The sequence below is a fragment of the Scyliorhinus torazame genome, chromosome 19 (genome assembly GCF_047496885.1).
Source record: "Scyliorhinus torazame isolate Kashiwa2021f chromosome 19, sScyTor2.1, whole genome shotgun sequence".
Lineage (NCBI taxonomy): Eukaryota > Metazoa > Chordata > Chondrichthyes > Carcharhiniformes > Scyliorhinidae > Scyliorhinus > Scyliorhinus torazame.
In genome coordinates this window covers 127,500,378-127,514,811 of record NC_092725.1, presented here as the reverse complement: position 1 = coordinate 127,514,811, position 14,434 = coordinate 127,500,378, and the positions used below count along the sequence as shown (strand labels likewise).

The 14,434-nt window shown below is 44.4% G+C and overlaps 1 protein-coding gene across 1 annotated transcript in view; it reads right to left on the bottom strand.

The window, feature by feature from the left end:
* Positions 1–14,434, bottom strand: part of cand1 (cullin-associated and neddylation-dissociated 1) — a 34,812-nt gene that overhangs the window by 2,908 nt on the left and 17,470 nt on the right. The window contains exons 9-13 of the mRNA XM_072485193.1: positions 12,043–13,536; positions 9,935–10,030; positions 8,103–8,272; positions 7,848–8,012; positions 6,921–7,028 (exon numbers count right to left, since the gene is read on the bottom strand). Coding sequence (XP_072341294.1) covers positions 6,921–7,028; positions 7,848–8,012; positions 8,103–8,272; positions 9,935–10,030; positions 12,043–13,536 — 2,033 coding nt within the window. The remainder of the gene's footprint in view (positions 1–6,920; positions 7,029–7,847; positions 8,013–8,102; positions 8,273–9,934; positions 10,031–12,042; positions 13,537–14,434) is intronic.

The following is a 14,434-nucleotide window of genomic DNA, read 5'->3' as shown; positions in this document are numbered from 1 at the left end:
ACCTGACCAAAATCCTTTTGGTGTAACTATCCCAGTATGTGCAATATTAGCCACAACATCCTGTTAAAGATCTGTTAGCTGCAGTTATATTCTGTTCCCACCGTTCAATACAGATCTTAATTAATTAAAAAAGCAGTCAGATCTATATATGTATCAAATTTCCCAATCTTACTTGCCAAAGCCTAGAGCTTGAGCTGCAAATACAGATCCCATAATCTGCTAAAATGTTATTGTAATTATAGGGGGTAATTTGCAAGTCAACAACAGTGCACATTTTGTACTGCTGTAAAGTATGCAATGCAACATTAGTCACATCGCTGCTTGTTCAGGTTTCGGCGTTGGGTGGGAGCTTGGATCCTGTTTACCTGCAGTCAATATGAAGTCAACCTTCTTGAAAATTCTTAGAAAACTAGAATATTCCTTAGCACGGCCTATTGCACTAGTTTACTTTTTCAAAGTTAAAAAAACAAACAACCCTGCCAGCATTTTACCAAACATTGTAAACATTAGCAACTTGGTACCAATTCCTAATCCAATTCCTTCATCTATAAAATGGCTGCAATAAAATTCCCAAGTTATTAACTCCATCTTTTTTATATTCTAGCATATATACACTGGATATAAATTGTTGAGTTTATATTTTTCACGGTAACTGCCTTCAATTTGAATTATTTTAGCGTTTGAAAAAAGCATACCTGCCAAGGTGACCCTGTGCGAAGCTAGGAACCCCCCCCCTCCCGAGCCAAGATGCAGAGACTCCACCTTCCATTAACACAGACAACCTCACTCTGAAGGTCATCGACAACTTAAAATCATAGATTCTAGAATACCACAGCTTGGCCCGAGGCCAAAATCAGCACCAGAATTACGACGGCCGCAGCTGTCACGTCGAAGTTGAGAAGTCGAGTATGGATCGAGCAAACTAACCAAAAGTACAAAGCTGTGCGTGTACCAGGTGTATGTTCTCAGCACCCTCCTTTACAGTAGCAAGGGATGGAGAACTTATGAAAGCCAAGTAAAGCAGCAGAACAGCTTCCAGCTCCACTGCCTCAGATGAACATTCAGCATCTCCTGGCAAGACAGAAATATAGAAATAAACCAGCGTTCAGTGGTTCCCAGCATGTTTGCCCTCGAGTCAGTGGCGACTCTGTTGGCCGGGTAATGTGAGCCAAATGGGTGAAGGCCGCATTCCCCAAGCCATGCTCGATGGAAAGTTTGCTATTGGTGATAAACAGGTTGTCCACATCTGCAATATAAGGATGTCTGCAATCATGACTTCAAATTCACCGGGATGGGAACTGGTCAGGGATAGTCAGCATGGCTTTGTGAAGGGTAGGTCATGCCTCACAAACCTTATTGAGTTCTTTGAGAAGGTGACTGAACAGGTAGACGAGGGTAGAGCAGTTGATGTGGTGTATATGGATTTCAGCAAAGCATTTGATAAGGTTCCCCACGGTAGGCTATTGCAGAAAATACGGAGGCTGCAGATTGAGGGTGATTTAGAGATGTGGATCAGAAATTGGCTAGCTGAAAGAAGACAGAGGGTGGTGGTTGATGGGAAATGTTCAGAATGGAGTTCAGTCACAAGTGGAGTACCACAAGGATCTGTTCTGGGGCCGTTGCTGTTTGTCATTTTTATCAGTGACCTAGAGGAAGGCGCAGAAGGGTGGGTGAGTAAATTTGCAGACGATACTAAAGTCGGTGGTGTTGTCGATAGTGTGGAAGGATGTAGTAGGTTACAGAGGGATATAGATAAGCTGCAGAGCTGGGCTGAGAGGTGGCAAATGGAGTTTAATGTAGAGAAGTGTGAGGTGATTCACTTTGGAAGGAATAACAGGAATGCGGAATATTTGGCTAATGGTAAAGTTCTTGGAAGTGTGGATGAGCAGAGGGATCTAGGTGTCCATGTACATAGATCCCTGAAAGTTGCCACCCAGGTTGATAGGGTTGTGAAGGCGGCCTATGGAGTGTTGGCCTTTATTGGTAGAGGGATTGAGTTCCGGAGTCGGGAGGTCATGTTGCAGCTGTACAGAACTCTGGTACGGCCGCATTTGGAGTATTGCGTACAGTTCTGGTCACCGCATTATAGGAAGGACGTGGAGGCTTTGGAGCGGGTGCAGAGGAGATTTACCAGGATGTTGCCTGGTATGGAGGGAAAATCTTATGAGGAAAGGCTGATGGACTTGAGGTCGTTTTCGTTGGAGAGAAGAAGGTTAAGAGGAGACTTAACAGAGGCATACAAAATGATCAGGGGGTTGGATAGGGTGGACAGTGAGAGCCTTCTCCCCGCGGATGGATTTGGCTGGCACGAGGGGACATAACTTTAAACTGAGGGGTAATAGATATAGGACAGAGGTCAGAGGTAGGTTCTTTACGCAAAGAGTAGTAAGGCCGTGGAATGCCCTACCTGCTACAGTAGTGAACTCGCCAACATTGAGGGCATTTAAAAGTTTATTGGATAAACATATGGATGATAATGGCATAGTGTAGGTTAGATGGCTTTTGTTTCGGTGCAACATCGTGGGCCGAAGGGCCTGTACTGCGCTGTACTGTTCTATGTTCTATGGTGCGCAAGAATCATTGCTGCTATCTGGAGTGCCTGGGGACAAGCAATTAGGAGGGGGGGGGGACGGAAAAAGCAGAGCACTATAGAAATGACCAGATGGCAGGAAACAACAGCCTTCTGGAAGGAAAAAGCACCAGTCAACCTCTGGCTAACAGTATTCATTTGTCAGCTGCAGAAGGGACTGTCACTCACAAATCCACTTCTACAACCACAATAAGAATGTTCATATACCCTGGGCACAGTCCATTGTCACCTGAGATGGATGGGTGCCAATAATTTTTTAATTGGAGACAGTTCAGAGAAGGTTCACTAGGCCCTCTGGGATGAAGGGCTGTGTTATGCGGAAAAGTTGAGCAAGTTGGGTTCACTCGCACGTAGAATGAGAGGTGCTCTTATTGAAACATAAGACTCTGCGGGGGCTTGACAAGGCAGATGCTGAAAAAAATGTTGCTCCTCGAGGAGGAACCTAGAACTAGAGGGCAAGGTTTCAGAATAAGGGATCTCCCATTTAGGACGGAGAAAAGGAGGGATTTCCTCTCCATGGGTCATTGGTCTTCAGAATTCTCTACCGAAGACAGCATTTAAGGTTTTGTCATTCAAGGCTGAGTTGGACACACGTCAAAGTTTACTGGAAAGTGGAGTTGAGACCACAATTAGATCAGCCATTGTTATTCGTGTGGGTTTCTGTAGTTGTGTGCAACGTCTCTTTAAGAAGTCATGTGACACGTCATCGGCTACTTTGTAACTTTTGCCCTTCATCTAGTACCCATCTTTTGTACAGTGAAGACTTAGTTAATGTTGAATTCAACCCACGCATTGCAGCAGCAATCTATTTCTTCTGTACTGTTAATCTAAAGGTACAACAGTTTACAAAAAGCAAACTGGCGATGAGGAATAGATCAGGAATTTTTTATTTACAGCGGGAAGGGCGAAAGGCCAAACTTCGATGGTCAGGACTTGGACGCAGAAGAGTTGAGCTGCTTCAACAGACCAATCGATCAAACAGATTAACAGAAGGTCAAAATCGCACCTGGAATTGGAACCGGTAAGGGTTTTGCGGCAAAATTCAAAGGAAGGGCCGATACCAATTTTAAACCGGCACTCCAAGGATTTCAGGCTTCAGAGTTCGCCACGTGCAGTACACGAAGGTAGTGCGGGACAGAACAAAAGATTTTCATAGCATGTGATGCGGGTTAACGCTGTTCCAAATTGGTAGTTCAACTTTATTTAACTAGACCATTAATTCAAGGGAGTTGGGAGCGCATTCCGTACAATTAAAAATGGCAGGAAAGTTTGGCATGATGGGCTCATTTGATGAAGACTCAGAACTGGAAATCATACTCAGAAAGATTCCATTATTATATTCTAGCCAATAAGATTTCAGAAGATATTAAGGTCACTACATTCCTAAGTACAATTGGAAGCAAAACTTTCAATTTGTTAAGAAGCTTGGTTCAGCCTGAGAAACCCAGGGATAAGACGTATCAAGAATTGGTTAAAATATCAGAAGATCATTATGCACCAAAGCCGTTGATTATTGCAGGAAGGTTTCGATTTCATCGAAGGAATCAGTTAGAAAGGGCAAATATTGCGCAGTTCGTTGCACTCCTCAAGCAACTTACAGGGTTTTGTGAATTTGGCGACTCGTAGACAGCACAATTAGAGGTCGCTTGGTGTGTGGTTAGAAAAATGATGTCATTCAGAGATGATTAATAATGGAGTGAAATTTAAGTCTGAAGACTGCATTGAGTATTGCCATTTCAATGGCGTTCAGGGCTCGGTGCAAATACGAGGATCCAAGTTTACCCAGCAACCGTTGTGTCATTGTTGTGCAAACACAGGCCATTCACAGGCTGATTGCAGGAGCAAGGACAGCCAATTTAAAGATTGTAGCTGAACTGGCCACACAGCAAGAGCCTGCTGGAGTAAAGTGGAATGCTAAAAGGACCGAGGTTCACTTCATCGCCATGTGAACAGCTTTTTAGCAACATACCGGGATACGTCCCATGCAATTACACAAAAGTTTCCCAGCTTTGCTATTGATAAAAAGAACGCTGAGGACTACCGTGGATTTACTCTTGCCAGAGGAGTCATCTGACATAGTAGATCAAAACTAATAGTAACAAATCTTGAGGCGAGAAAGTAACTCAAGGAAACACTCGTTTCAGCAAGGAGAAGAATTAGCACGCAGCAAGACCACTAGTGAGAAGTGGGTCCCTGCGAAGGTATTGACTGAAGCGGGTCCAACCTACAGACAAACTCATGTGGAGATGGCATGCAGATCTAGTGTGCCAGTGCCAGCAAGAGGTGTCTGTGTCATATGACTGTGTAACTTCTAGTTCATCTACAGAAGCGATTGCACCAGAAGTTCTTGCTACCACTAGCTTTCCCTTGGAAAAAGAGACTGGAACACCTTCCAGAGTAGACATCTATTGGAGAAGCTGAAAATCTAAGGTTGAGGATAACAAAGTCCCGGAAACGCGCAGAGAACCAGCGAAAAATATAAGCCCACCTGAACGTTTACCTTATTGACTGAGTTATTAAAATGTAATAATTTAATGCTTGCATTTGTGTATATATATATATATATATGTGTAAATAACTGTTTAACATATTAGTTATTAGTGGTGTTGGACCTTACAAGGAAAGGGGAGGGATGTTACATATGTGGGTTATTGTTGTGTGTAATGTCTCTTTAGGAACCAAGTCTAGTACCAGCATTTGTACAGTGAAGACTTACTTAATAATCCACGTACATCAGCAATCTATTTATTTAAAATATATTTATTAAAGCTTTTTAACACAATTTTTCTCCCTTACAAAGAATAACCACCCCCCGCCCACCGTAACAAAAAAAACACGAGAAATCGCGCAGAGCAAGATATATACATGGCAAAATGATATATTTACACAGCTTTGTACACTGGCCCTCACCCATACGTGACAGTTTCCCCAACCCTTCATGTTATCTCTTGCTCATCCACCCTCCCAGGCAGTCCCCCCCCCCCCCCCCAGGGACGTCCCCGTCTCCTCCCTCCCCCCCCCCCCCCCCCCCTCAGGACGTCCCCTCCACCCCCCCCTCCCCCCCCACCCACCCACCCCCAGGGACGTCCCCTCCACCCCACCCCCCCCCACCCAAGGTTGCTGCTGCTGCTGACCGGCCTTCCTCTAACGCTCCGCGAGATAGTCTAGGAACGGTTGCCACTGCCTGTAAAACCCCTGCGCAGACCCTCTCAAGGCGAACTTAATCCTCTCCAACTTTATGAACCCAGCCATATCATTTATCCAGGCCTCCAGGCTGGGGGGCTTCGCCTCCTTCCACATTAGCAAGATCCTTCGCCGGGCTACTAGGGACGCAAAGGCCAGAATGCCGGCCTCTTTCGCCTCCTGCACTCACGGTTCGTCCACTACTCCAAATATTGCTAGCCCTCAGCTTGGTTTGACCCTGACTTTCACCACCTGAGATATTGCTCCCGCCTCTCCAGAACCCCTCCAGTGCCGGGCATGACCAAAACATATGGACATGGTTCGCCGGGCTCCCTGAGCACCTTCCACATCTGTCCTTTACCCCAAAGAACCTACTCAACCTCACCCCCGTCAAGTGCACTCTGTGGACCACCTTAAATTGTATCTGGCTGAGCCTGGCACACGAGGAGGAGGAATTAACCCTACCTTGGGCATCAGCCCACAGACCTTCCTCGATCTCCTCCCCCAGCTCCTCCTCCCATTTACCCTTCAACTCTTCTACCAGCGCTTCCCCCTCTTCTTTCAACTCCTGGTGTATTTCCGACACCTTGCCCTCCCCGACCCATACACCCGAGATCACCCCATCTTGAACTTCTTGTGCCGGGAGCAACGGGAATTCCCTCACCTGTCGCCTCACAAAAGCCCTCACCTGTATATATGTAAAGGCATTTCCCGTGGGTAACTCAAACTTCTCCTCCAGTGCCCCTAGGCTCGCAAACATCCCGTCGATGAACAGGTCCCCCATTCTTCCAATCCCCGCCCGATGCCAGCTCTGGAACCCCCCGTCCATCTTCCCCGGGACAAACCGGTGGTTACCCCTGATCGGGGAATCAGCAATCCATTTAATTTGTACTGTTAGTCCAAAGATACAACAGCCATGACCTTACTGAATGTTGGAGCAGGCCTAAGGAGCCGAATGCCTACATTTGCACCTATTTCTTATGATCTTGAATCATAACCTCCTTGCTGCACTGGGAGTATGTCCATAAATTCAGATGAGAATCAGATTTCACTCAAGTACAACAGTGGATTATTCACGGGCCTAAAAATAGCCTGGCAACAAATGTACCTTTTTCTATAGCCCTCTAAATTATATATTGAATTTTACCTTAGTTGTACAGGTAGCACGTAAAGGTTCCACCAGCCTGTCCAATCTCTGTAGAACTGCACTTGGACAAAGAGTGGATAATCGTACTAACATCAAGAAGGTCAGCATCTGTTAGGTTTTTAAAAAAAGCTTAAGACAATAAACTAGTTTTCTGCAAAGTTATACTAAATGCATGCGTTTATTTTTCCAAAATATAATACAACCGGCCTTAGCATACTTTGATTCAAAATACCTATAATAAGCACACAAAAACAAAGTCTAGACAGTGGGCAAATCTATTGCATGATATGCTCTTGAGCCATGATCTGCATTTAGTCTATAATAAAGGATATCTTTAGCCTCAAGCGTCCCTCTGCTCAGGAGAAGTGGTTGTGCAGGAGGGGGAATGGTTAAACCACCAGAGTTTGGGATCCCTTATCACTAACCTTTACTGCGATTGTGCATTGGTAAACATTTGGCAAAATGTGCAATAATGGTGATGTCTTCAAGGTAAAATGGCCAATGCCAACCATCTCGTAGAATCAACCATTCAGCCCATCGAGTTTGCATCGGCCCTTGGAAAGAGCACCCCACTTAAGTCCACACTTCGAACCTATCCCTGTTACCCAGTAACCCCACCAAACATTTTTGGACACAAAGGGAAATTCAGCATTGCCAATCCACATAACCTGCTATGGGAGGAAACTGGAGCACCCGGAGAAAACCCACACAGACACGGGGTGAACGTGCAGACTCCGCGCAGCCAATGACCCAAGCCAGGAATCGAACCAGGGACCCAGGAGCTGTGAAGCAACTGTGCTAACCACAGTGCTACCGTGCTGCCCAAGATCTAGGCTCATCCATGAAAAACCGACATCCAATGAGAAGTTTTGTTTTAAATTTAGCGAATTGTTATTGAGCAACATAATCTGCATTCATGTTATTTACCTTGATGTCATAATGGTCCTTCAATCCATCCTCAACATGGTTCAGGAATTCAAAAATGTCTAATCTGTCAAGACAGCTATCCAGAAGCGTGTACATGCATTCAAAAGCTGCTTTCCTAATATCTAAGCCATCATCTACAGTATGCTTGAATGGTCCCATTTCCACCTTGCAAAGAGAGAAACAAAGTGATGAACGATAGTTAAGATTTTGCAGAATTTATAAATTCCCCAACCATTTTCAAACCAAAATACAAACCTCTCTTATTAATTCCTTTCTAACTTTTGTTTCATTATAAAGATGAGGAAGAACAGTATCCAAGAGGTCCCTGATTAGCGATGGTTTATTATGTGCAGCTGAATTGAAGGTTACTAAAGCTACTCTTCTCACATTGAGATCTGGATCCTCCAATGTTTTCAGGAAATCACCTGGAAGTAACGTAAATAAGAATTACTAAATAATTGATGCATCACTATTTTGTTTTTCTAAAATCACCAGAGCACCATGCAATCCCGACAAATGCTAATTCTTGTTGAGACAAGTGCCCAAGTCCCCACACAATTAGCCATTCTTCATGTCCCAGCATGCACAGCAAATGTCAGCAGACTAGGTGTTTGGGGGCAGCACGGTTGCTTCACAGCTCCAGGGTCCCAGGTTCGAATCCCGGCTTGGGTCACTGTCTGTGCGGAGTCTGCACGTTCTCCCCGTGGGTTTCCTCCGGGTGCTCCGGTTTCCTCCCACAGTCCAAAGATGTGCAGGTTAGGTGGATTGGCCATGCTAAATTGCCCTTAGGTTAGGTGGGGTTACTGGTTTACTGGGATAGGGTGGAGGTGTGGGCTTAAGTGCGGTGCTCTTTCCAAGAGCCAGTGCAGACTTGATGGGCCGAATGGCCTCCTTCTGCACTGTAAATTCTATGATGATGAGTGGGGACATTTCAGCCCAGCCTAAACCTGTCCTCACCCAATATCTATGCATGCAATTTGGCCAACCGGCATTAAATCCACTGACATCAGCAGTAACAAGTTTAGCTGCTGCTCACCACCACCAGCCCCGCCCCCCCCCCCCCCCCCCCCCGCCCAAACCTTTATCCCTCCCATCGTTTCTCAAGGTCCTGCAGCCAACCACAGAACCCTAGCTTTCCAGCCAACATCATTACGCTCTGCACAAAGCTGGAATGAATCTGCAGTCTTCTGATTTAAACAACTTAATTCGCCCAGTGAAACCAGACATGCGTTTACCCGTTGGGCTTCCAGGGGAGATTTCTTAATTTCCCAGAAAATCGCCAAAGTACTATTCCCTATCCCCAACTGATGGGATGTACACAGGTTGCACAAAGTAGAACATAGAAAATCCAGCACAGAACAGGCCCTTCGGCCCACGATGTTGTGCCGTATTCTGGTATAGAGAACACCATGATCAGCCCGTCACTCGTGTCATCTCTCTGGAAGTTATCCAGTCCAACGCATTCCCTTGCTCCTTTATTATTTATCTTTTTTCAAGTATTATCCAATTCCCCTTCTACAGGTTATTACGGTTTCTGCTTCCATCACCATTTCTGGTCAGACAAATGGGCGTCAAATTGAGCTCAGTGGCCCCCATTGCTTGGGCACTCGTATTGCCAACCTGGGACCAAAACGTCATCCACTATGAATTGCATCGGATGCCATATTGGTGAAGGGCATTCATGTGCGTGCAGCTCACGCCAACCAGGACAGAGTAGGCTGATTATGATGCCAGGGTGCCACATTGATTTGACACCAATGGTGCCATTTTGGCGCACCATGCTCCAGCCAATTCCCTCCTGTAACCTCGCACAACTGAACATGTGTTCAGCATCTTGAAGGACTAGCTCCAGCAGCGTTATTGAAAGAGATCATCAGCCACTTACACATCAGTTGCCATCCTCTGGGTGTCGGTACAATTCTACAGGTTTTTGGTCCAATTGAGTGCACAAACGTTTGCAGCCATTATCACCACTTACCCGTAGGTCCAACTTAACTTTAATATGTCCAAACATTCAAAACACATTTCAAAACTATTCAAAGGTTTTAATACCAGCAGAATCCGTGAAAGAAAATAAACACGTTTACCTATGCAGTTCTTTAATAGAGGATCTAATGGCTGTGGGTGATCAGAAATCGTAAACTTCACAGCTGTAACCACAGAGCTTCGAGCATAGGAAGATCCTATCGGAAAATAGCAAGATTAAAGCACACCACAGGCTGAATAATACTAGACAGAATACCGATTCCAGTGCAATCTCTAAGATTTCTTGTTTAAGATCAGTATTTTATCAAATATAAATTTGAACTCCTTCAGACTAAATATGACTGCGTATATAAGGATAGTTTCCTACACAAATTTCAACCACCTAGAATCATCAAAATCGTGCTCGAGTCATAAATAAGCGGACTAAACAAAGTGCAAAGATCAAAAAGATTTTCATTTATAAACAAGGGCCAATTTCTACTGAAAGACACTAGTCCCGGATGGAGATGGATATTTCTACTTATTTCAAGAATCCTTCCAGTTATATAGCAGTTTTAACACATTAAAATATTCTAAAGTACTTCACAAATTTGACACTGAGCCATATTAGGAGATATTTGGGTAGATGTTTGGGGCAGCACGGTAGCCTTTTGGATAGCATAATTGCTTCACAGCTCCAGGGTCCCAGGTTCGATTCTGGCTTGGGTCACTGTCTGTGCGGAGTCTGCACATCCTCCCCGTGTGTGCGTGGGTTTGCTCCGGGTGCTCCGGTTTCCTCCCACAGTCCAAAGATGTGCAGGTTAGGTGGATTGGCCATGATAAAATTGCCCTTAGTGTCCAAAATTGCCCTTAGTGTTGGGTGGGGTTACTGGGTTATGGGGATAGGGTGGTGGTGTTGACCTTGGGTAGGGTGCTCTTTCCAAGAGCCGGTGCAGACTCGATGGGCTGAATGGCCTCCTTCTGCTCTGTAAATTCTATGATAATCTATGATAATGTCCAAACGTTTGGTCACATAGCTAAATTTTAAGGACTGCCTTAAAAGCGGAACAATAGGTAAAGAGACAAGAGGCTTGGACAAAGATTCCCAGAGTCAAGAGGCTTTTCAGATTTTCAGAGGCTTGACAGCTGATGGTACGGCTGCCAATCGCAGAGCGAGTAAAACCAGGGATAGTCAGAACTAGAGGAGTGTAGATATCTGAGAATTTTAGACCCTGAGATAGACAGACACATGGCCGTGGAGGGATTTGAAAAAACAAAACAAGAATTTCATCTAAAAGGAATTTTTCATCAGGAGCCAAAGTGAACAGAAGGCAGATAGGTGAACAGGACGTGGTGCGAGTTAGGGCACAGGCAGCAGAGTTTTGGATGAACAAGTTTAAGCAGGGTGAAAGATGGGAGGCTGGTCAGGTGCTGCTTGGAATATTCAAGTCTAGAAGTAGCAATGGCATGGATTTGGGTTTCAGCAGCTGATCTGAGACCAGGGTGGGGGAATCAGGCAATGCCACAGAGGTGGAAATAGCCTTTGTGATGGCACGAGTGTGTAGTCAAAAGCCCACACATTCTCCTCCCGTCTACATGAGTTTCCTCCGGTTTCCTCCCACAGTCCAAAGATGTACAGGTTAGGAGGGGTTACAGGGACAGGGGAGGGGAGCGGGCCTAGATAGGGTGCTCTTTCAGAGGGTCGGTGCAGACCTGATGGACCGAATGGCCTCCTTCTGCACTGTAGGGATTCTATAATAATTCTTTAGAAGCTTATCGCAGGGTCAAATACAGCAACAAGGTTGCAAATGGTTTGGTTCCGCCTCAGGCAGAATCTGTGGCTAGGGAACAGGGTTTTTTTTAATTTTTTTTATAACAGGTACCCAAGGACCACAGTATCCTGGTCTTTAATTTCTCCTTTTTTAGTTGATTTTCTTTATTCCTCTCTTCTCACTTCATTTTCAAACATAGCTCTTTTTCTGAACACTGGCCAGTTTTCCCCAAACTACATTACAGACTGAGATGGTATTGAAGGCTTTCTGCATAACCACAATGTAGCAGCTGGTTACTGCAATGCTATTTACAATAATTACAGATTATGTGAAATTAAATTCTTTTCCTTAAAGTTGCCATGTAAGAAAAGTCATTTTTTTTATAAAAGTACTCGATATGATCCATTCCAAACGAACACTAAACAAAATTTTAAATATGCTCCACATAAATAACCTACCTGATTCCAAGTACCCTTTAAGTCGTGGTAGTAATGTTTCTGGATCTATCAGAGTAAGTTTTCCCAGGCATTCTGCAACAACATTTCGAGTCCCTTCTTCTGCACACTCACAGTGTTTCAACAGCAAATTCCAGATGTTTTCTACATATGGTTTAAGACCTCCAACTGAAGAAGAGCTAATAATCTCTTTCAGAGAATGTAAGAGAAGATACTGCCTTTTAGGCTGACTGGTTATTTCTTGCAGAACAAAAGGCAGGTACTCAGGAAGGTTTCCAACACTAATGCTTCCAAGGGCATAGGATGCTGCAGATTTGACCTCCTCACTAGAGGAAGAGAAAGCTTCTAAGATTACAGATTTAAGCTCAGTTTGTCCACTTAAGTCTATATGGTGCCCAACTTCTCCGAGGGAGAGCAAAGCCAAAAGACGGATAGAATCAGTAGATCGAGAATTCTTCACATCCTGGATAAACTGCCCAACCACAGCTGGCCCTTCGCGGGGGCAGGCGCGGGTAAGTGCTGCTACACACTTGGCGATTGAGTAATAGGACTGTTTGTGGGTCAATGCACTGCTCTGAGAATAAACGGGACCAGTCAACATTCGCAACAACTCCATATAACCTAGGTTTGCTGTTCCAGTCCCAACAAGAGCTTGGAAGAAATACAACATTGCACTAAGAGCTCCTCCTTGAAGTAGTGGGGACCGTACCAGCCCAATAAGCTCAGTAAGAATTGAGCCGCTGACCTTTGAAAGAGAAGATGGGTGTACCTTGGCCAAGGTTGTAAGAAAGCTAATGGCCATCTGTGACACATGCATATCACTTTCACTAATAAGAGGTGGAAGCTCCACTAGGACTGCTTCAATCATGGCAGGTGTCAGGCTGTCGCTGTAGTTCTTGATCAAGATGTCCAAAGCAGAAAGGGTACTCAGCTTCAGTGCTCGCTGGTTTTTCCTCAAGAATGAGGCTAAAATTGGTACTCCCTCACCTAGCACTGGTCGCAGGTCAATCTTGAGAGAAGATGCAGCTATTAATGTCAAGGCTTTCACTGTTGTAAGTCGAGTAATTTCATTCTTCAGCCTCTCCAAGAAAATCTGCAGTGTGCTGGGTAAGTCACTGCCTAAATAGTCCCCAAGATTACAAATGATCTGTCCCATACAGGAGATAGCTCTCTCCTTCACCTCCTGATCAATGTCTGCAGCTTTCAAACGCTTTACAGTACAAGTGAATAAGTCATTAATGTATGGAGCAGCTTCAAATGCATATACGTGATCTAGAGGCCTAATTACTTTTACAAGCTGTTGAGTTACAAGAAGGGCTTCCGAAGTGATCTTGTAAAAAGGATCACCCACGCAAGCCACGACTGGTGGAACTAAAGCTTCTACATGAGGATGGAAGACCTGAGGCGAGTGGTTACAGAGGATAACATATAAACATGAGAGAGCATCAATCTTTAGATTGGACGAGCTGGATTTATCATTCAAGGAAAAGATTATTCCTGCAACAAAAAAAAGAGAAAAACTGTGGTAATGGTGTGGTGTAAGCATTTTTTATAAACAAACTAAATTACATTTTTTACTTAGAATATCTCAAGGAACTATCTGAATACAATTCTACAAAAAGATGTCACGAAAATAAATGTGTAAATTTTATCATTTCAAAGAATGGGTATTTGCTATTTTGAGTAGGTAGATTTACTGGCTTAAAGATTGAGTTTTTTTTGCAGTCAATCCTGCTTCAACCACCCACTGCTGACAACACACAAATCCAAATGTCACAAATTGCATGCAAAACAAATATGAATACTGTATACTTAAAGCTTAGCTTACAGTTTACAAGTACATTTTGAAAATGTATTATACTCTTATGGGATCAAACACTAACATGCAGTATTGAGAGGGAGAAATATTAATCAAGATTCAGTTCGCCGGTTTTAGATTTCCTGTCTCTTCAGCTGCCACACAATGTTGGTTTTTCAATGATTTTCTCCTTACATCTACCTTTTTGAGTCATCAGCTTTGAAACAGCTTTCCCTGCAGCCTTTCAACAACTTATGTCACCTTTAATTCAGTGAAATGTCCCAAGACACTTCAAAGGAGCATTACAAAACAAACTATGACACTGAGCAACGAGGGGATGATGGCCCAGATCTTCCAATCTCAAAAGCGGCAAACACCGAGATAGCTGCTGCTATTGAGGATGGCAATGGCATCTAAAGACCAGAGAGCCAAATTACACCCGAACACAGAATGTCCGGTATGCCAAACATGACTTTTGTGGGAGCCCACACTCATTCCTTGAGCGCGCCCCCACTTCGGAACTTTGACCTCAAATTTGGATGCAAAATCTACACAGAAGCGCAACTTATTGCAGTAAGCTAGGTGGAGTGTCAAAGC